At 52.6% G+C, this 19,062-nt stretch overlaps 2 protein-coding genes across 6 annotated transcripts; one reads left to right on the top strand and one right to left on the bottom strand.

Moving 5' to 3' along the window:
* Positions 1 to 717: 717 nt before the first annotated feature.
* Positions 718 to 10,734, top strand: CCDC9B (coiled-coil domain containing 9B). 3 transcript variants are annotated; one of them, XM_077127446.1, is made up of 12 exons: positions 718 to 856; positions 1,722 to 1,835; positions 2,124 to 2,231; positions 2,813 to 2,965; positions 3,053 to 3,175; positions 3,926 to 4,125; positions 4,435 to 4,493; positions 5,094 to 5,147; positions 5,247 to 5,346; positions 5,930 to 5,972; positions 6,056 to 6,083; positions 7,849 to 10,734. In XM_077127446.1, the coding sequence occupies exons 1-12, from the start codon at positions 845 to 847 to the stop codon at positions 7,899 to 7,901; spliced, it is 1,047 nt and encodes a 348-aa protein (XP_076983561.1). In that variant the 5' UTR covers positions 718 to 844; the 3' UTR covers positions 7,902 to 10,734. The 3 variants fall into 3 exon arrangements, with proteins under 3 accessions (XP_076983561.1, XP_076983559.1, XP_076983560.1); XM_077127444.1 differs by having other exon boundaries at positions 6,056 to 6,539; XM_077127445.1 differs by having other exon boundaries at positions 6,056 to 10,734.
* Positions 8,823 to 17,513, bottom strand: INAFM2 (InaF motif containing 2). 3 transcript variants are annotated; one of them, XM_077127448.1, is made up of 3 exons: positions 14,694 to 17,513; positions 14,155 to 14,270; positions 8,830 to 9,116 (listed from the first exon to the last, which is right to left on the bottom strand). In XM_077127448.1, the coding sequence occupies exon 1, from the start codon at positions 17,417 to 17,419 to the stop codon at positions 16,958 to 16,960; it is 462 nt and encodes a 153-aa protein (XP_076983563.1). In that variant the 5' UTR covers positions 17,420 to 17,513; the 3' UTR covers positions 8,830 to 9,116; positions 14,155 to 14,270; positions 14,694 to 16,957. The 3 variants fall into 3 exon arrangements, with proteins under 3 accessions (XP_076983562.1, XP_076983563.1, XP_076983564.1); XM_077127447.1 differs by having other exon boundaries at positions 8,823 to 9,116; positions 14,155 to 17,513; XM_077127449.1 differs by lacking the exons at positions 8,830 to 9,116; positions 14,155 to 14,270 and having other exon boundaries at positions 16,592 to 16,610; positions 16,769 to 17,513.
* Positions 17,514 to 19,062: the final 1,549 nt, after the last annotated feature.

The raw sequence follows: 19,062 nt of genomic DNA, 5'->3' as shown, positions 1-19,062 counted from the left end.
GGGCAAGTCCAGAGAGGCTGGAAGGGCCTGGCCCTGGACTGCAAGGCCGGGAAGAGCCTGGAGTTAGGAAGTCCGAGGGGGGAAGGCTGCGGGCCAGCTCCGAGCGGTGGTGGCAAGGGCCCTGGAGGCAAGGGCGCAGCTCCCCATACCAAGAGGACCAAAACCCAAACAGTGAGCCTCCAGGAGTGGCTGTGTTTTAAAATACAGAAAGGACGATGTTCAACCTAAAAGAATGAATGACTAATGAATGGTGTTATTTTAGGTATGTGGTAGTAGCTGGTGATCTAGTGGGATGAGTTTCTTGATCGGTTCAGGTCACTTAAACCAACACTGATGAGGAGAGTGAGCAGGACACATTTGGGCTGGGGGCCCTCGGAGTCCTGTAGGCCTTTCTCTGCCACATGGGAGGGAGGGACGGCACCTCCACTGGCTGCCCATCTTGTGCAGGCCGGTCCAGGCTGGCGCCCTGCTGGGGCACAGGGCTTCAGGTCAAGGCTGGGTCTGGGGCAGCTACGGACTCCTGTGAGGGCCTGACCTGCCAGGGAGAAGTCCCTGCCAGTCTGTCTGGGATGCCGGGGTAGGGCAGGGAGAGTTGCGGGGCAGGGCCAGCTGGCTGCCACTGGCCTGGTCCTCGCCCTCTGAGAGTGGATGGGTGGAGGCAGCAGCCGCTGCGTTCCTGGCTGGTTGCCCAGAGGAGTCTTTTGTAATCACAACATGATCTCGTGTGCTGAGCAGCGAAGCCGGCAGGGAGAGGCCGGCAGAGGCCCGGCTTCAGTGGCTCCGGCTTTCCTCTCTCTGGCTCCCCCGGGGCTGCTCTGGAATTCTCTCGGTGCCCGCTGTTGCCATGCATTCGGCTGTGAGTGGCACCTTGCTTTTGGTGGGGGGCTTCTTGGGGCTGGGAGTGGGCTGGGATATCAGGTAGCCACACTCCGGAGGCAGCTGGGGACAGCTGGGCCTGGAAGGAAGAGGCCTGTGCCTAGGTGGGTGAGGGGCTGGGCAGAGGCATTGGCCACGCAGAGAACCTGCAGCCCGTCGGGGAGATACCCGGAATCTCGCTGCAGAGGCACAGCTTGCCCCCAGGATGGCTCCTGGCTGGGCCTACCCACCAAACTCTCTCTCCTGTCCCAGCTACCAGCAGATCATGCCTGGAGAGGCTGGGCCTGTGGGAGCAACTCTCTTCCACTGGCTGGGCCCAGGCTTGGGGAGTGGGATCCAGGTCCTGGGAGTCCAGGATGGATCAGGAACCTTTCTTCTTTCTGTGGTTCTGGGCTTGGGAGCCAAACAGCTCCCCCCTCGACCTCCCGAATCCCCTGGCAGCTTCCCAGTCACGGCAGGTTCCGCTGCCAGAGCCATTTATAACTCCCATTCCAGGCTCTGCTCAGCAGTGGAGCTCCCTGGAGAGTGGGGGTGGGGGTGGGCTGGGGAGGGCCAGCCCACTGCTGGGAGAACCACAGGCCCAGGTCCAAGCCCCTGACCTGAGCCCCCCAAAGAGCCAGAGAGACAGGCGGGCAGGCCTAGCAGGAGTGGGGCCTTGCGTGTATCCGTCCTCTCCACCCCCACCCCCTTCCCCGAGAAGCCCTCTTCCTTCCTGCCTGACCCTCGCTCAAGGCCGGGGCCGCTCCTAGGGTGTAGGAGTATGGTTGGGTAGCCGAGTGTGAAAGTTCAGGAACTATCCAGGGGCAGTGCCAGCAGTCAGGAGCCTGGTTCTGCGGCCCTGACAGGGACCTCACGGGGCCGAGCCCCCGGTGAGCAGGCAGGAGGGGAAGGACGCGGAGCTGGATCGGAGGATTACCGCCCTGCGCAAGAAGAACCAGGCCTTACTCCGCAGGTACCAGGTGAGTAGGCTGCAACGTGGGCTGCTGGAGACAGACTGGCCTGGCCCACAGGCCCGACTGGCGTCCCTCCCTGTGTCAGCGTCAGGCTCAGGAATGTGTCTCTGGGCCTGGGGCCAGGTGGGGTGGGCACGGTCCCATCAGGGGTTTATTCAGGGTCTGGGGACTCTGCGATGAGGTGCCTCTGCCCCCTGGTGTCCCACTGGCGTCTCTCCATGTAGGCCTGTCATCGTCTGGGTCTCTGTGCGCCTGGGGGGCCATGGCCTGAGCTGACCCCGGGCCCTCCCACAGGAGATCCAGGAAGACCGTCGGCAGGCGGAGCAGGGGAGCATGGCCGTAACCCCACCACAGCTCCTCCAGCCTGACAGCCTCACGGTCACCATCAGCCAGGTTCCTGGGGTAAGCCTTACCTGGGGGGTGGGGCAGGATGGGACAGAGGTGCAAGGGATGGCGGCCCCAGCTCCTCTTCCAGGCCCAGTTACAGTTCTGGGGTATACTCACCAGCTCTCAACCTCATGCAGCCCAGGCCACTGCCGCCCCAGACCACAGCTGAAAGGTCACCAAATGAAGCCCCCTCATGCCCTTTTCCAGCCTCCCTGCCCTATATCTATACCCTAAAGCATATACTGTTCCTAAACCCTAAACCTCAGGAACTAAAACCCCTGTGGGAAGTGGGGGACAGAGAAGCTGAGGCTGAATGCCAGCGACAATGTCTGAGGGACAAAGCCCCATTATCCAAGTGCCTTGGATTTCCCAGCTCAGTGATGACGGACCGCTGTGGCATCTTGAGCCCTCGGGTGGGGGGCCATGGGCCTTGAATAACCTAATGCCATTGGCATGTGAATGCCTGCAGGAGTCAGCTTCTCTGTGGGCATTCCAGGGAGGGCCAGGGCTAGAACCTGGGCCTGGGGAACCACCCAAAGGACCCAGCACCCAGCTCTGCCCAGGTGGCCTGAGGGTGCAGGCACCTCACTCTGCAGGAGAAGCGAGTGGTCAGCAGACACTGCACAAGGAGTTCCCTTGGACCTGGCATGGCCGTTGAGGTACTTGAGGATGAGGACGAGGAGGATCACACCGCTTTCTGCTTGGGGGAGTGGGTGGAGCTGGCTGTGACCATGGAAAACAAAGCTGAGGTGAGCAGGGTGGGTGGTGGACATCCAGGCACCAGGCAGGGCAGCTTCTTCTTGCCTGGCTTTGCTGACCCATCTCATCTCCTCCAGGCCAAGCGAATGGTAAGTGAAAAGCCCACCAAAGCAAGGAACCAGGGAGCAGATGGGTCACCTGCAGGGGGCGTGGGCCAGAGCACCCCCATGCAAGCCATCATCTCAGATTCTGCATGGAAGGTATATCTTCAAGAAGGGATAGGGACATGAATGTGGGAGGGTCCACATTTGGAGGAGGCAGAGAAGCTGTCAGATATGTCTCCCATAGGCTGCCTTAGGCAGCAACCCCAAGATTTCCCACCCCTCCATCCTTTACCAGGCCAGTCTCCGCTCTGGGTGGCCTCGCAGAAGGAGCAGTAAGGGACTGTAGACAGTGGAGGCAGAGGTGTGATCCAGCCCCCCTACCCTACCTGGCCTAGCTGGATCTGAAACACAGGCCCCTTCTGGACCACTGGGCTAGCGGGTAGGGGGCACTGGCTATGTGCCAGCCATGACCTCTAGGTGGCAGTAGCCCCTAGCCTTGGTCTTGCTCACAGCCTCTGGGTGCCCCTCATACCCTGGGCCTGTTGATATACCCCTAGCAACAACCCAGTCGGATAGATACTATTATTATCCTCATTTTACAAATAAAGAAATGAAACAAGGCGGTGTGACGGTGGCTCGATGGCAAAGTTCTCGCCTGCCATGCTGGAGACCCAGCTTCGTTTCCCGGTGTCTGCCCATGCAAAAAAGAAAAGAAAAGAAATGAAACAGAGAGGTCAAGAAACTTGCTCTCAAAACATACAGCTTCCATGCCCATAGCAAGCACAGCTTGTCAGAGGTGGAATTAATTTTTAGATAGAGTCAAACCTTGAGAAAGAAAGGCGGTGGTAAAGCTCTGGATCTCCATTCCAAACCCAGGTTTTTTGTTTGTTTGTTTCAATCTCATAGGGTGGCAAAGAGTTTCCAAGTCCAGGCCTGCTCCCAGGCCCAGCTCCCCGGAGGCTACCGGGGGGTGCCTCAGAGGTGGGCTGGGACTATGCCCAGTGGAAGCAGGAGCGGGAGCAGATCGACATGGCCCGCCTTGCCCGGCACAGAGATGCACGGGGTGACTGGCGCCGCCCATGGGACCTGGATAAGGCCAAGTCCATGTGGGTGGCAGGGCCGGGCACTTGCTGGGATGACACATGTGGGACAAGGGGTAGAGCTAGCTGTGGGTGTGCTTAGAGGGCTGGGGGCCCCTCCCCAGGATGGTATGGCTGTGTCTTGGCCCTCTGGTCTGACCCAAGGCTGAGGGCTCTGTGTGGGTGCTGGGTCCCCCTGCCTGTCTTGGGCCCCGGTCTCCCTACTGCCTTCAATGCTGGGGCTAAGGTGAAGGAGGTGGTGTTGGGGTGGGTCCTGCTGCAGCCTCTGTCCGCCCTGCCACCCTACAGCCTGCCTCCCGCTATATGTCTATACAGGCTACAGGACTCTGGCAAGTCTAGGGAAGAGAGCTCGGCCAAGGGGGGCAGCAAAAGGGGTGAGTCAACACCCACCTCAGTCTCCTTTCCCACCTTGGCTTGTTTTTATCCCTTACCCCACTCTTCCTCTCTTTTCCCTGTCTGTTGGTTTCTCACTTATTTTCAGAGCTGAACAGAATCACTGAAGAACATCTTCCTTCCTCACTATCAAAGATGGGCACCATGACCTCCCCTCCCACCCTCCAAACCCACAATTCCTGCATGGGCTTCTGACTCTGGAAGGTCTTGGGAGGATGCACTTGTAGAAGTCTGTTCTGGAGTGCTTTTGGGGGTCGTTCTTTCATGGGTTGGAGTCCTAGATTTCCTGTCATTGCCCCATTGCTAGGAACAGATGTCTGTGAATTGCTAGGCTCTTTATGTAAAAAGAAACTGGGGCTGGAGAGGTGAGGTTGCTTGTTAAGTCACCAAGTGAGAGAGAGGCAAAGCTAGCACAGAGACCCAGCATCCTGACTCTAAGGGCAGGGCTTTTTTTTGGGGAGGCAGCAAAACCATAACTGGATCAAGAGAAGGACTGACAACATCCTGCTCCTGGAGGAAATGGTGTTTCTACTTTGGATCTTTTGCCATATAACCTATCCCCATTTCTTTTGCCCCGTAAGGTCCCAGGAGCCATGGGAAGCTGCAGCCCCCACCATTGACCTTTGATGGAAAAGGTGAGTTGGGGATGGAGGAGCAGGCTGCCATCAGCTGGTGGAAGAGCCAGGCAGCTAGGTCTCTCTCTTCTCCTTGACTTCGTGGGTCATCTCTTGCAGGTGCTACCACGAGGGGTGGACAATCTAGCAGACTCTCACAGGCACCAGCCATAGGCAGTAAAGCCCGGGGGAAGGAGAGACTGACTGGCAGGGCCCGCAGGTAACAGGCAAGGGAAGAACCAAGGGAAGGGCATCTGGGATTCCTGATTTCCTGGCTCTCCCCTGCCCTGGGAGAGCAGGACTGGCACAGGTCAGGAGCTGATTCCAACCCCCAGGACCTCTGCCTCTTGGCTGCCTGCTGCCTGGCAGCAGGTTAATGAGATGCTGGGAGACGCCACCAGCAGAGGCAGCAGCAGTAAGAGCCTGATGCCCAGGGAGGCTGTCAGTAATTACAGCAGTTACCTATCCCCAGGGAAGACATGCATGCCTTTCCCAGGCACTGCAAGCTGGGACATGCCTAGTGTCCCCACAGAACTCAAGGTACTTCAGGCTTGGCCATAAACAGCAGCTGGGAGCCTGGGATGGGACCAGGATGGGGGATGTTCAGAGGAAAGGGTTGGATTTGGGGAACAAGGTCAGGCTGGGTGGGAAACGTCCTGGAGCCTCATTCTGATTCTGATCCCCTTCTGAGAACCTTGGGCTTTAACTTCTCACCTGGGAACATGGGCCAATGGCTATGGAGGAGATGCTATAAAGTGGGGGTGAGGTAGGAGTAGGGCCTGCCACATGCTGTGTTTTTATAGGTGGGATACAAAGGAAGACAAGGAAGAGCTGGAGAGTCAGGAGGTGGGTATTTGGGGATAGGATGGGGTGGGCTGGGGACATGAGCCCTGAATTCACCAGCCAGCAGAACCTATCTCTTATTTCAGGGAAGCCAAAGTGCCGGACAGACTCCAAGTGAGGAAGAACATGCACAGAAGCCGGACATGGGCAAGCTCGAGAGTTCCCCAGCAATTAACCCAGCCCTGGCATCCCCGGAGGTGCAAAAAGGGGAGTCAGGAGCTTCCACAGCCACTTCAGTTCCTAAATCTCCACAAAAAACTGACTTGGCTCCCCTTGACCTCTCTCCAGGAGGGGCCAGCAGCCCTGGGCCTGGGGAGGGTATGTGCAGGCTCAGCCTGAGGCCTGGGCCCCAGGAGAGCCCTGTGTCCTGGCCAGATGATTCTGAGCATCCCCTGAGGTGGAACGATCACCAGGCTGAGTCAGAAGCCCAAACTCATCCTAAACCACAGAGAGGAGCGGGGCCCTTAGAGCTCAGAGAAGATAGATCTGGCAAGGCGGGGGCCCGGCAGGGCCTGGCACCAAGAACCAGGCCCCCAAGAGGAACTGGCCAAAAAGCAAGAGGCACAGGAGGTATGAGGAGCAGGACAGGGGTTCCTAACCCTGCAGGAAGATGCTGAGTAAAGCTCCTAGAGCTGGGGAGCCAAGATGGGGAGAGAAGGAGGGAACTCAGTCAAGAGTCTTCTGTGTGATTGCTGAGTCTCCTGGTTGCTGGTGGCTTGTGCCAGGCTGGCTGAGCAGTTTGGCAAACTCTCCAGCAAAACGATGCTGGAAGGGCAAGGAGCTGTCTTCTTCCTGGCACATGTACCTGTGCACATGTATGTTTTCATGTGCAGACTGAGCCCCTGGCGTATTCCCAGGCTGGCACCTGGTCTCTTAGGTTGGCAAGTTCTGGCCTGTACTACTGCTGCCTGGTCCACGGGAAAAGGCTTGGGAACACTCAGCACCTGGTACTCCTGGCTCCCCATTATTTGCCAGGACCTGGGCTCCCTCCTCAGCTGCCAGCTTTGGGCTCCTTGGTCCAGGTAGCTTCAGTGGCTGGCGTGGCAGCCATGGCCTGGGCCCTTTTCCATGTCCCTGCCTTGCACCCAATGACTCACAGTCCCAGACTCACAGAATGGCAGAACCAGGTGAATCTCAGGAGCTAACTGCCAGCCTCCTGCTTTTCTCAAAGAGGAGGGTGAGGCCTAGAGAAAGGAAGGCCAAACGGTTGGAACAGGGTGAGAAATAGAAAAGTAGAGGGCAGGTCTGCTCTGCTAAAGGAAGGGTCTCTGGAAAGGACTCTCCTCTTTGAAATGGGGTAGTGTGGGGTTGGGAACAACCTCCTCTCATCACAGTGGGATGGGAAAACTCACCACCAGGAACTCCCTCCAGCTCATACTTGAACCCTGAAATAAGGCCCTGGGTATTTCCTACCCATTCCTCTTCCCTATCATCTTCCCAACCACGGCCATGCAAAACCACAAACTCAGACAAGGACCAAGTGAGACAGAGCAGCAACGCCTCCAGCTAAATGCGACAACAGGACTTGTCTTTCTTACTTAAGTCTCCATTCCCACCCCTCCCCTGGAGCCCACGTCTGGTGAATTAACCAGACTCCGCACAAGCTGTGGCTTCCTTGCAATTCAACAAACATTTCCTGAGCACTCACTACGAGTAATCCAGCCGGTGGGCGATGGGGACTTTGCCAGCAAGAGGGAGGAAAGAAACCCAGTCTTGCGACAGATCTAGGCTGAACAGAGGTTGCTGAACAGGCATCTTGGCTGGGGGGTGCTCAGCAGTGGTAGGGGGTAGGATAGTGGTGGGAGCCCAAAGGAAACCATCCCACCTCAGATTGGCAAACGCAAGTGCTCCTCTCCTTTCACATGCTCTTTGCTTTCAGGCCCTGGCTGGATCTTGCTACATGATCCCCTCTGCTTGCCTCCTCTCTCCTGATGGTCCTGGGTCTCACATGCCCCTCTGAGGGATCAACAGTGTGTTCAGATCATCACCAGAATTTCATTGTGAGATCTAAGCCATGGGACTCCAGTCTGGACTTCTTCTTTTCCAGGGCTCACTGATTTTGACTCTACCAGAGGATCAGACTGCTTCGAGCAGTGCTTCTTACACTTTAATGTGCAGACTAATGCAAATTCTGTCAGTACATCTGTGGTAGGCCTTGCATTTCTAATAAGCTTCTAGGTAATGCCTATGCTACTGGTTCCAGGACCATATTTTTTCAGTCGTAAGAGTTTTGGAGGCTGGGGGACAAAGACAGACTCAAGACTCTAAGGGCTAGTTGCTGGCTATGTAGAGAATGGAGTGAAGGCTGCCCCTGCAGGGACAGGTGAGGGAGATGTCTCCCTGGCTTCAAAATTGGGATGCTGAGGCTCCTGGGGACGAAGCTGAAGAGGTGGTGTCGGTTTCCTAAAGTGGAAAGTGAGGAAGCTAGTTTGGAATGGGATAGGGTGAAGGGGAGTGGAAGAGAATGGTATGGGGTCAAACAGAGGAATTTTGTTGAAAGGCTTGGGGACTTTCCTATGCATGGGGGTAGAAAACCCCTGTGAGATGTGCCTAGCCCCAGGTGAAAAACTCCAAACTTGAGTTTTCCTCTTGTCTTACAGTCACACATATATGGATTTAGAGGGTGGCACAGGATCTGGAACCCAGGACCCCTAAAGGATAGTTCTGGGGTAGAACAGGTTCAGGCAGAGCCCTTAAATTTGGATGTCTTCAAAAACTATTTTGATCAACAATTCAAATTCTAAGAGTCACATAGCAACTGCTCCCAGACCCTCAGTGCTGCCAACTAGATAGCTGCACCTCCACTAAAGGGTATATGTCAAGGCACATCTGACCAAGGAGTGGGGAATACAGGACTTGGGTGGAGCTCTGGTTCAGTCCTCACAACAGGACCTAAGCAGGAGGGAAAGCTGGGCAGAAGGTGGGGGTAAACATCCCAAAGTTTATTAAGAAAAAGGGTGTCTTGGGGGTCATACAGTTTGGACAGAATACAGACTGGGCAAAGGGCATCTTTGCTGTAGGAAGATAACTGTAGGCAAACAACGCTGAGCTTCTCTCAGAACAGAGGCACTATTCTTGGGTATCCCAAAGCAAAAGCAACTCCCAGCTGTCCATCCAGATTGTGCCCCAGCCCCATGGTGGAACCAGCTATGGAGCAAAAGGGAAGCGTAGTTAGAAACCCACACACAAACCTCAGTGTCATGAAAGGCTGGTTGTATCTCTTCCTGGCTCCTTTCTTTAAAGATCCTGTCTTTAAAGACTCCCAAGACTTTTTTTGGGAGTCTTTCTCTTAGATGCCCTTCTCCTCTCCAACCAATAGACGAGATTGCTCGGTAAAGGTTGGAAGTTCTTCCTTTGACTAGTCTATCAGAAACCCAGGCACAGAACTAAGGAAAGGAGGTCAAACAAGTACAATAAAATGAGGATCCAGCAGAAGGATGACAGCTTTACTTAAGGCCTTGGAATGAGGAGGGCAAAAGACACAGAAACACAGAAGGTATCTGCATGCTGGGCCCATCTCACCTGGGCTAAGGCAAACACAATTTCAAGGGAGGAGTATATTTTGATGACAGGCAGCATGGTGGAGTGGAACAAGCAAAGGCATTGGAGACTGGCAGATTGAATCTGAAACCCAGGTCTGCCTCTGTTAACTGGGTAATCTCAGTCAATTTTAACCTCAATCAACCTCAGTTTCCTCATCTGCACAATGGAGCTAATAATACCTATCTTGAAGGGTTGTTGAGAAAATTAGAGATAAAAATAGGTAAAATATACCCAGCGTGCACTAGACACTCACAGTAGCTTAATAGACAAAAGGCTCTCAGTAAATATTTGTTGAATAAATGAAGTAGCTATTTGGTGTGATCTCTGTTGGCTTTGCTTTTTATCCTTTCCTTTATCTTCTCTATTAGTCTCATTTTCACCAGAGGTCAATACACTTTCAGGGCAATTTTGAGGTATGGTTTGTAAAGTTTTATGCAGCCCCTACAGAACACTGAGTTTCTTTTAATGCTGCTGGGTGGTCTGGTCTAGTTAAAAGCCCTAGGAAGTGACCCTGCTTGTATTGGGAGTGTTCTTTGCCCTGACCCACCGGTCCCACCGTAAGGAGGTCCTAATAATTTTGCCCTTAACTTCACACATTGGCTCTCACAGTTCAGAGTGGTTTCACTTCTTTTCTATTTATAGCCGTAGCAATTGTATGAACTCAGACCACAGCTTCTTTAATAATTTCTAAGGAACCAACCCCCTCATGAGTTTGCTGTTTGCTTCCTAGAGTTAACTGTTGTCGCCTAAAGAAGCAGCATGACTGCATTTTCTTATGGTCAAGGGACAAATAATTGGAGACCTCTGGAAGCAGAGGAAAGATCCCAGTTATCTAACAAGACACAAGCTGGAAGGTTTGGCCACCAATCAACTCCAGCTCCAACCTTGGCCACAGAGATAGGAGTAACAGGAAAAGATGGCTCTAGCCTAAAAAAGAACAAAGGAAATGGTGAAAATCCCCATAAGGCCATATCTTTTTATTTTAGGTACTAAATCAGAGAGGTCAAGAGAATACGAGAAACTGAAGACAGCATTTCGCTTCAGACCCTCATTAAGTCATTTATCAGTGTCCACAGGCTCTGGCACTGCACTTCTTTCTTTCTGAGCAAGGGTTATCAGGGGTTATGAGGAAGGCCTGACACAGGATGGCCACAGCCTTACTGATGGAGAGAACTCAGGCTGGGAAAGGGAATGAGAAGAGCCTTAAAGCATAAGCATAAGCATGGACCAAGGCTGCTTTCTCTCAACAAGTCTGCTGGGCCTTACGTCACAGCCCCTCATTAAGCATCCACTTGACTCCTCGGAGAGTGAAAGAGTGCAGACCTGGCACCAGAAAGAATAAATGTGGCACCCACTGCTCCTTTTAAGGACTGGCTGGAGGAGCCGCAGACCCCAGGGCAGGAGTTGAGGCAAACATACCAGTACGTTTGTGGGAGGGAGAAGGGGAACTCTTTCAGGCCAGCCTCCTCCTTAACAAGCTCTCCAGGATAAGTTCTCATGCAACTGTCAAATTAACAATGTAGGCTTTTCCCCTTTTCTTGCAAACTCTGGGTACATAGTGTTTCTTCTTCCCCTAGCCCCAAGCTGAGCAGCTGGCTTCAACCAAGACTAAGGGTTGAAAGCCACCTCCATAACTATTTGTCAAAAGAGAAATACCCTAACCCTAAGTTACAGAATCAGAGGAAAAGGCCAGGCCAGTGGTTCTCAAATTCAGTGCACCAGAATCATCTAGAGGCTGGTTAAAAAAGCATGCTGAGCTCTATCCCTAGAATTTCTCATTTAGTGGTCTGGGACAGGGGATGGGGCCTAAGACTTTTGCATTTCTACTAAGTTCCCAAGTGAAGCTGATGATACTGTTCTGGACACTGGTATAATGTTTGCCATGAACCCCTTCACATTTCTTTCCATGCATCAGTTTTGCCCAAAGGGACAGGCCTCCTTTTGAAATACATTAGCTCATCCATATACAATGCATTTGTATTTCCAAGATCTCAAAGCCTTTTCACACCTATTATCTCCATTTGTATTCATAAATTCCTGTTTGAAAAGGAGAAAACAGAGCAGTCAAGGGCCTTAACCACTGTCATTGCTGAGTGGCCAAGTTTTCTATCTTCCACTTCAGGGTTCTCTCCCAAGAACACACGGCCTCCCACCCAGGTCCTCATGACACTCTGTGCTGCCTACAGCTCAGACTGGCTGCTGTGACACTGACCAGACCACCAACAGGGAACTGAGGGGGCAAGTGGCTTCTGGGATACAAGTAGGGGGACCTAAACTAATGTCTCTCAACACGGAGGTAGCAGAGAGAAGTATATTTGAAAGAAAGTTCTCAGTATCACCATAATTTCTTTTTGGACAAGTTGGTTTTAAGACCTTACATGTCATCCTTACATTCTGGTTCATAATGTCACATAGAATCTGAGCCTCAGAGTACCATGCATGAAACACAGGAGGTTTTCTCAGCCAAGTTCAGCCATTGGTTTACAGGCAGATAGTTGAGGAAAATGATTTTCATAGTCCAGATTACTGAGGCCGATATAGGAAGCTGTTGGCACACTGTAGGCACTAATAAATAATTGTTGAATTAATGGTAGTTCCTAAGGAAATCTAAAATCTTATTGCTATTTAACTGATCAGCCACTGCAGGAACAGATACTAAAGTTAGGAAAACAGGGTAGTGACAGGGAGACTCTTGTCTGGCATGAGTATAAATCCTTGAAGGCAAGAACTATGTGGTAATTTTCTGATCCCTTAGTAGTAGCTTAATAAAAGTCCACAGAATTGAGTGGGGCCCTGGGGAACTGGTTTGGCCAGTGTGCTCCTTATGAATGAGGTGACCCACAAGCATTGTGTACCACTGGGAGCCTTGGCTGTTTCCACACCTAGAGTGGAAAGTCTGGGAGAGTCTGGGTGCATGGTTAAAGAACAAGTATTTAAAAAAAAAAAAAGCTACTGGAGGAATCAAAAAAGCATAACACAACTGGCAGCAGAAAACCACAGGTTATGTCAGCAGGTGAAACAAATGTGAATAACAAAACTGGCGACAGAGCAGGTGTTTTTATAGCTCAACAAGGGGCTGTAGGGCTGGAACAGAGGAGACAGTGAATGCGTCAAGCATCGTACATTGCCTCCATTAAGTACCACATGGAATACAGCTGTGGAAATCTGGAACTTGAAAAGAACCTGAAGGCTAAGCCCGAGTCCCTCAACTTGGAAACAAAGAAACTGGGGCCAAGAGAGGTCAGTGTAAAGGATTCTCTTTAGCAACCCAGCCCCTTGAACCAGTTTATGGGCTGTGGATATGGGTACAGAGGTGGAACACGACTGAAATATCACTGTGACACCAGGGCCAAGTCCAGTCAACACAGTCAACCAAGTGATCAACAAACACTGAGTCCCAACCACTACGTGCCAGGCACTGGGTTTAATGCTGGTCTCGTAAAGAAAGCAAAGCCATTTATTGTGGGAGGCAGGAAAAAAAAAGTACCCTTTGTTTCTGAACAGCAATTCCCAAAATACCTCCAGACTCTGCAGCGAGGACAGGAAGGATAATTATTACCCCTTTTAAATAGCTGTGGTAGCCCTAAAGCTCCAAACCTGACCTTTCAGTTCCCCTTGAAGAAACATGTAGAAACAAGTAGATGTTCTCTATTCAGTATTTCAAAACAGGATATAAATACTCAACTAAACAACATACTATCTTAGAACTCCCCAGTGAAAACTGAAAAACAAGGTAGATAGAAAAGTTTCCAAAGTTGTCGTCTTTTACCATGTAGAAATCTAGAGCTGTTAAGAAGAAAGAAATTTATGCTTGAAACTTCAGAGAAACACTTCTTTTTCCACCTCAGCACCAATGGAAACGCAACTCGGTCTAGAGGGTTGAGCTACTCCGAGAGCTCCCACACTCCAAAAATTCACTCTAAAATGAGGATTCTCTCTTCCTTCAAATTCAGGCTGTCAGAGAATAAAATCACCCAGTCACTTCTAAATAAACAAACACCCAGAAATGATCCTGCTTGTACAGCAAAGCAGTTTAAGGAAAGTAACCTGTCTTGGCACAGACCTCTCCTTCCTGGTTCAAAACTCGAGGGCAGTTTTGCATAATTTCTAATCACTGAAAATAAGCCATGCCAACCACTGCTCCCCAGCCAATCGGTTTCCATTCTGATGGAACAGCGCCCTTCTAATCAGCCAGCAGGCTCTTGCTGCACACACTGCTGTATGTGCCTAATGTGTGAAGCCCCGTGACATGCCACGGTCTACAGAAAGGTGGGGCTGACTGAAAGAACCTCAGAAACTCCTCAACCCCTTCTGCTCTACCTTATCAAGCCCTCTCACAGAGAGCCATTGTGTGGGCTGAGGAGGGAAATAAAAGAAGGGCGGACTTTTTCCCTGCTCCCCTGCAGACTACAAGGTGATGTAAAAGCACAGTAGCTAGCTTCCAACAGCTCTGGTGAAGTGCAGGCCTCAGGGGGCCCCACCAACACGGGCTTCTCGTTCGGATTTGTATTGGGCAGTATTGTCTAATAATGAGCTGAGCTCAATTCTTACCATGTATTCTGCAGGATAACTAGGACCTTAAATTTGTGTTTTTCACCCACATGTCTTTTATTATTTGCTTGAGGGGGAGAGAAAGCCTCACCTTTGATGCAATCTACACCTTCTCTCAGCCACTTGGCTCTCTCACCTTCTCTGTTGTAGGAAAAGCACTGACCAGGCTGTTGCAGATGCATAGGCTTGTCTGCCATCTTGAGTGATCTAAGGGTCAAGGGTTTAAAGGTGAGAACATTGATGTTATCTGGCATTTTATCTTTACCTCAGCTCTCAGTCAGCTAATGTTCCCAGTAAATCTTAATATTCACACTTACTGGTCCCTTAGCTTCATCAGTTAAGCATCTATTCAGAATGCCAGTAAAGCGGAGCTTTTTTCAATCCTTTTAAGGGTGGCAAAAGCTGGCTGAGCTAGATACCACTCTTCTTCAAATCCCATGATTGCTTCTTGACTAAGATGGATTCATGGCCATGTTCACTAATCAGTTCGGTCAAGCCATCAGCACCAGAGAACACCAAGGCAATTGCTTTTTATCCTAAACTTATTTACCACCATCCATCCACAGCTCAAACCATTCACTCTTTCAACTCTTCCCCTAAGAACTAATAAAAGAGAAATGATCAACTTACACAGGCTTAGGCAGAGTTCTTAGAATGTATTTTTGTTCACCTGAAAAATAAAACTTTTAAAAAATATACAGAATTTTTGAGTACAGGTATATTTTAAATGGCTGAATTATAAATAATGTCTCTGGTCATTTAGGCAGCCAGAGCTGGAGTTAATGTCTCAATTCCAGTGAAGGCTTTAGAGAGTCAGAGGAGACCAGCAGCTGGACCTATGAGTGGTTTCTCTAGACTCTCTGATCCATCCCAAGGTAAAATTAAGTAGTCCAGGATGCAGGGGTCAGGAGAGTAGACTTCCAGCTGTTCTCCTGCAAGTCCAAAGGATTCTTGAAATAAGGGATCAGTTTACAAATTATTAAAATATAGGACTAAAAATTCACACAGTAAATATAAATTACACGTTATTATTGAAGTTATAAAGGTGGCATTTTATGCTTTTTCCCCACTCCCCCCACCAAAAATTTTAAAAGGCCTCATAGGCTTCCTCATGACTAAAGCCGGGGTCAGCTGCTAAGAAATCTCCTCTAGCCAAAAGACCTTGGGGATGCTACCAGCCTGCTTGTAGGCTTTGACAGCTCAGTTGCTATTATCTCACCCACAACAGGACATGGCTTACAGCAAGGCTGTTGTCCTATAAACTGTGATCAGAGCTAACTCCAAAAAACTGGAGAGACAAACTGTTTCAGGACTCAGATGGATAAGCTTTTGTCTTTCTTTTGCTTTTTTTTGTTTGTTTGTTTGGGCAGGCATCGGGAATTGAACCAGGGTCTCCAGCATGGCAGGTGAGAACTCTGTCTGCTGAGCCACCGTGGCCCATCCTGTCTTTCTTTTTAAAAATATCTTACTTCCCAAAAGGAAACACTAAGGGGCTTGATATCTTGTCACTACCCACACTCAAGTGCCTAAAAGTAAGTGGCAGAAGGAAATGGAATCCAAATTGAGGAAGTAAAATTCTTGCTGTCCCAGAGCTAGACATATGTCATTCCCTTTATGTTTCTTATCCCTCAACAAAAGTACAGGCTGCACATAATAAGTAGGGCTTTTCAGGAGAGGTAAAGACAAGCTAATTTAACTTTCCCAAGGTTGTTCTATTAATTGGTTATCAAAGCTATCGATACTTAAGCACAGTTCTGAGTTTGAAGCCCATCTTCTAGCCCTTCTGATTCTGTCCAAAATCTCAAAACCAGAGTATGGTAATCAAAGCTCTGGTTCCACAACTGATTTCACCCCAATGTCAAGGCTACTTTGTGACTACAGGCTCAGGAAAGAGAGGAAGGCAAGGGTGATTACTGAAACAAGACAAGATCTTGAGGAGCAGAAAAAAAAAAGCTTGCTCTAAATGAACTCGGTGAAGAAAGGCCAAGGATTGGAGCACAGAGGCATTGCTCTTTCCTTCCTTTCTTCCCTGGCCCAAATCCAGATACTTAGGGCTGCAACAGGAAGCCTCTTTAGGAGGGACACTAGGGTGGGAAGAGGAGGGGATTGGTACATTCCCCATCTTCCCCACTGCTTCTTTTTCTTCACAGTCATGTCAACAAGTCTAAGAATGGTTATACTCCTTTGTGTAAAAATGTCAAAAATCTATCTTTCTGACATGGAAGGGGAAGGGGGGGAGTGGGTGATGGAAAAAAACGTGTTTGTGTCTTTCTGGCTAGCTGCACTTTGAGGGCCAGTCAACATCCCTTTCCTGACCCCATTGGTCAGTAGCTACCCAGGGTGTGGGAAGTTACATATAGTTCTATGTAATTATAGCTTCTGGTGCATATGTCAGCAACTATATACACGGATCTAGAAATTAAATGCATCTGTGGCCACTGCAATAGGTTGACATACCTGAGCTCCACTATTTTTGGTGCTCTCCTCCTTGTGAGAGCTTCAGCTTACTTAAAAAAGAGCCCCTACAGCTCCATCTTTCCCCTGGGTCTTGGGAGGAAAGTCCGAGTCACCCCTGCATGTAAGCTACCCAAGAGCGAGCAAAGCGGAAGGGTTCAGTGCTGGGATCTCCCCACTCCTCCCCCCATCCTCCTTATGGCTCAGGGCCCCGGCGAGATCACAGTCCTGGGAAAACCAAGCCCCGAGACCTCCGGCGAATCGCGGTCCCTCGGCTGAAGATCACGCTGCGGATCATCTGCCCCCGGGACGAGCTGGCGGTCGTGGACCGGGAGTTTACTCGCGCGGGGTCCCCAGCCGGTCTTGCTGCAAAGTCCTGCCTCTGGGCTGGGGAGGATCGTACTCGGCCGCCCCCAGCGCGGGGCGGGGACAGAAGGGGTTCAGCGGCTCCCGGGTGCCGCTGCCGCTTCCTCTTCGTCCTGGTCGGGCCCCCGCGGCCGCTCGAGTGGCCCGGCCGCGGCGCTGTCAGCAGGGGGCTCGGGAGGGGCGGGCCGCGCCGCCTGCAGCGGGGGTGCGTCGCGCGGCGCCTCGTGGCGGGACGACCCCGTGGCGTTGGGCTCCGCCGCCGCCGCCCCCGAAGTCCCAGACGGGCCGGTCGCGTTGGAGCCGCCGGGGTGCGGGCCGGCGGCTCCCCCCGAGGTCCCGGCGCCGACTGGTTGCCAAATGAGGCTGTAGTAGACGGCGAGCACGATGGCGGCCAGAGACACGGAGAGCACGTAGGCGAACACCGTGGCGAGCCGGACCCACTTCTTGTTGGTCTTGGCCGCCATCTTCGCCTTCTTGTCCCCGGTGTAGGTGGCCGGCTTGCCCCGCTCGGCCGGGGCCGCGTCGCGCTCCTTCATGGGGGGGCCCCGGCCTTTGCCCCGGTGCTCCACGGCCCCAGCTGAAGGGGGCCTGGCGGCCTGCGAGGACTGGGCAGGGGACGACCCGGCGCCCTCGGTTCCCCGCGGCTTCGCGCTCCGCCGCCGCTCCTCACGCCGCCCGTCCGCAGCCCGCCACCGCGTCGCCGCCGCCGCCGGGGCCTGGGCCAGTCACTGTCGCCAGCGCCGCCGCCGCCGCCGGCCCGTCAGCTGCTTCCCCGCCGCCGCCACAGCCACAGCCGCCACAGCCGCCCGACCCCGCGTCCCCATCCGCCGCTGCCGCCGCCTGCCCGGCCGCCGGCCGCCCGGTCTCCAGTGGCGGCGCGGATAGCGCGCGCTCCGCTCTAGCCGGGTTCCCCCGCCTCGCGCGCCGGCAACAGGAGGCGGGGGAGAGCGCCGCTGGGGGCTGCCTCTTAAAAGGGCGACGCCGAGGTCCGGAAGTGCTGGGCCGAGAGGCGGGCGGCTGTCGGGTGCCGGGAGCCCCGCCGGGACGCCCGGTTAAAAAAGAGGTGAAGGAGGCTGGCTCTTAAAAGGGCAACGCCGCCGCAGCCCCGCGCGGACTGGCAGGAGAAGAACGGGGGCTCCCGGAGCTACTTTAAAAGGGGAACGGCGTCATACGGGGCGGAGTGCGGAACTGTACCGGCGGCGGAGAGGGGCAGACTGGAAGCCGAGCTGTCAACTCTGGTACCTCCTCTCTCATCCTTTCCCGGCAATGACGGTCCGTAGCGGCAAGTGGAATAGCTGCGGCTTTGTCCCCCCGGACCTCAGTTTACCCCGAGTGGAGATGATACCACGCTCGCGCCCTCGGATGGCGTCCCGCTCCACGTGCCCTCCAGGGGTCTCTCGGGACCTTAACATCTAGCCATCCTGGCCCGCTTCCGCGTAGGCAGCCACGGAGCCTAGTGCTCGCACTGTAAGCACGGTGGGTCGCACCCCATCCTCTCCCCATCCCCTTGGGCTGTTCTTCGGGACTCTGCTGGAATCTTCCCTATTCCCTGTCCTCTTAGAGCCCCAGAATTCGGCTGCCCCGACTTCCAGGAGCTTCTGGGACAAAGATCCAGGCAGAGCTGGTTCTCCCACCTGGATCCAAAAGTTTGCTACAGGTCCTAGATTCCTTTTATTTTTATTTTTATTTTTTTCTGGCTTCTAACTTCCAGGTTTGGGCTTGATTTGAGCCCAGGAAGTGAGGCTCCCAGTTTTTTTCCTTCTTTGATATTCTCCTGGCCTCAGAGCCTAGGCAGTTGTTCCCTACCCACTTTTCCAAGTAAGATCTGTCCTCACTTGGCTTTGCCAGCCAGTGAGTGGGTTTTGTGCTTTGGCGTTTGGGTTCTCTCCGTTGGTGCTAAGGACCCTTCTACCAGTGGACTCTCTGTAGGAATCTTCCCTGTGCCACCCCGTGCATCCGACTTCCACTTTCTTCTTCTCTCCTCCGCACTCCCTCTCTGTGAGGCTGTCCAGAATTTCTGTTTCCCTCCTCCTTGAATTCCAGTTTCTGTGTTCTGAGAACTAGGTGTGTGGACAGTCCAGGTGTCTGAATGGGTGTGGGGAGAGAACTGTGGTCATGATGGCGGTTCTGTGGGTGAGCCCTCCCTCCTGCCTCAGCATATGTGAGAATAACTCTGTGG

This window comes from Tamandua tetradactyla, chromosome 14 (genome assembly GCF_023851605.1).
Source record: "Tamandua tetradactyla isolate mTamTet1 chromosome 14, mTamTet1.pri, whole genome shotgun sequence".
In the NCBI taxonomy this organism is placed as follows: domain Eukaryota; kingdom Metazoa; phylum Chordata; class Mammalia; order Pilosa; family Myrmecophagidae; genus Tamandua; species Tamandua tetradactyla.
This window is presented reverse-complemented; position numbering and strand designations above follow the sequence as displayed.

Bases quoted from the DNA above. Each gene is read 5' to 3' on its own strand.
- CCDC9B (XM_077127444.1), top strand. The intron at 5,973-6,055 runs GTGGGTATTTGG...CTCTTATTTCAG, and splicing joins AAGAGCTGGAGAGTCAGGAG to GGAAGCCAAAGTGCCGGACA. The intron at 6,540-7,848 runs GTATGAGGAGCA...CTTTGCTTTCAG, and splicing joins AAAAGCAAGAGGCACAGGAG to GCCCTGGCTGGATCTTGCTA.
- INAFM2 (XM_077127447.1), bottom strand. From the start codon at position 17,419: ATGAAGGAGCGCGACGCGGCCCCGGCCGAGCGGGGCAAGCCGGCCACC.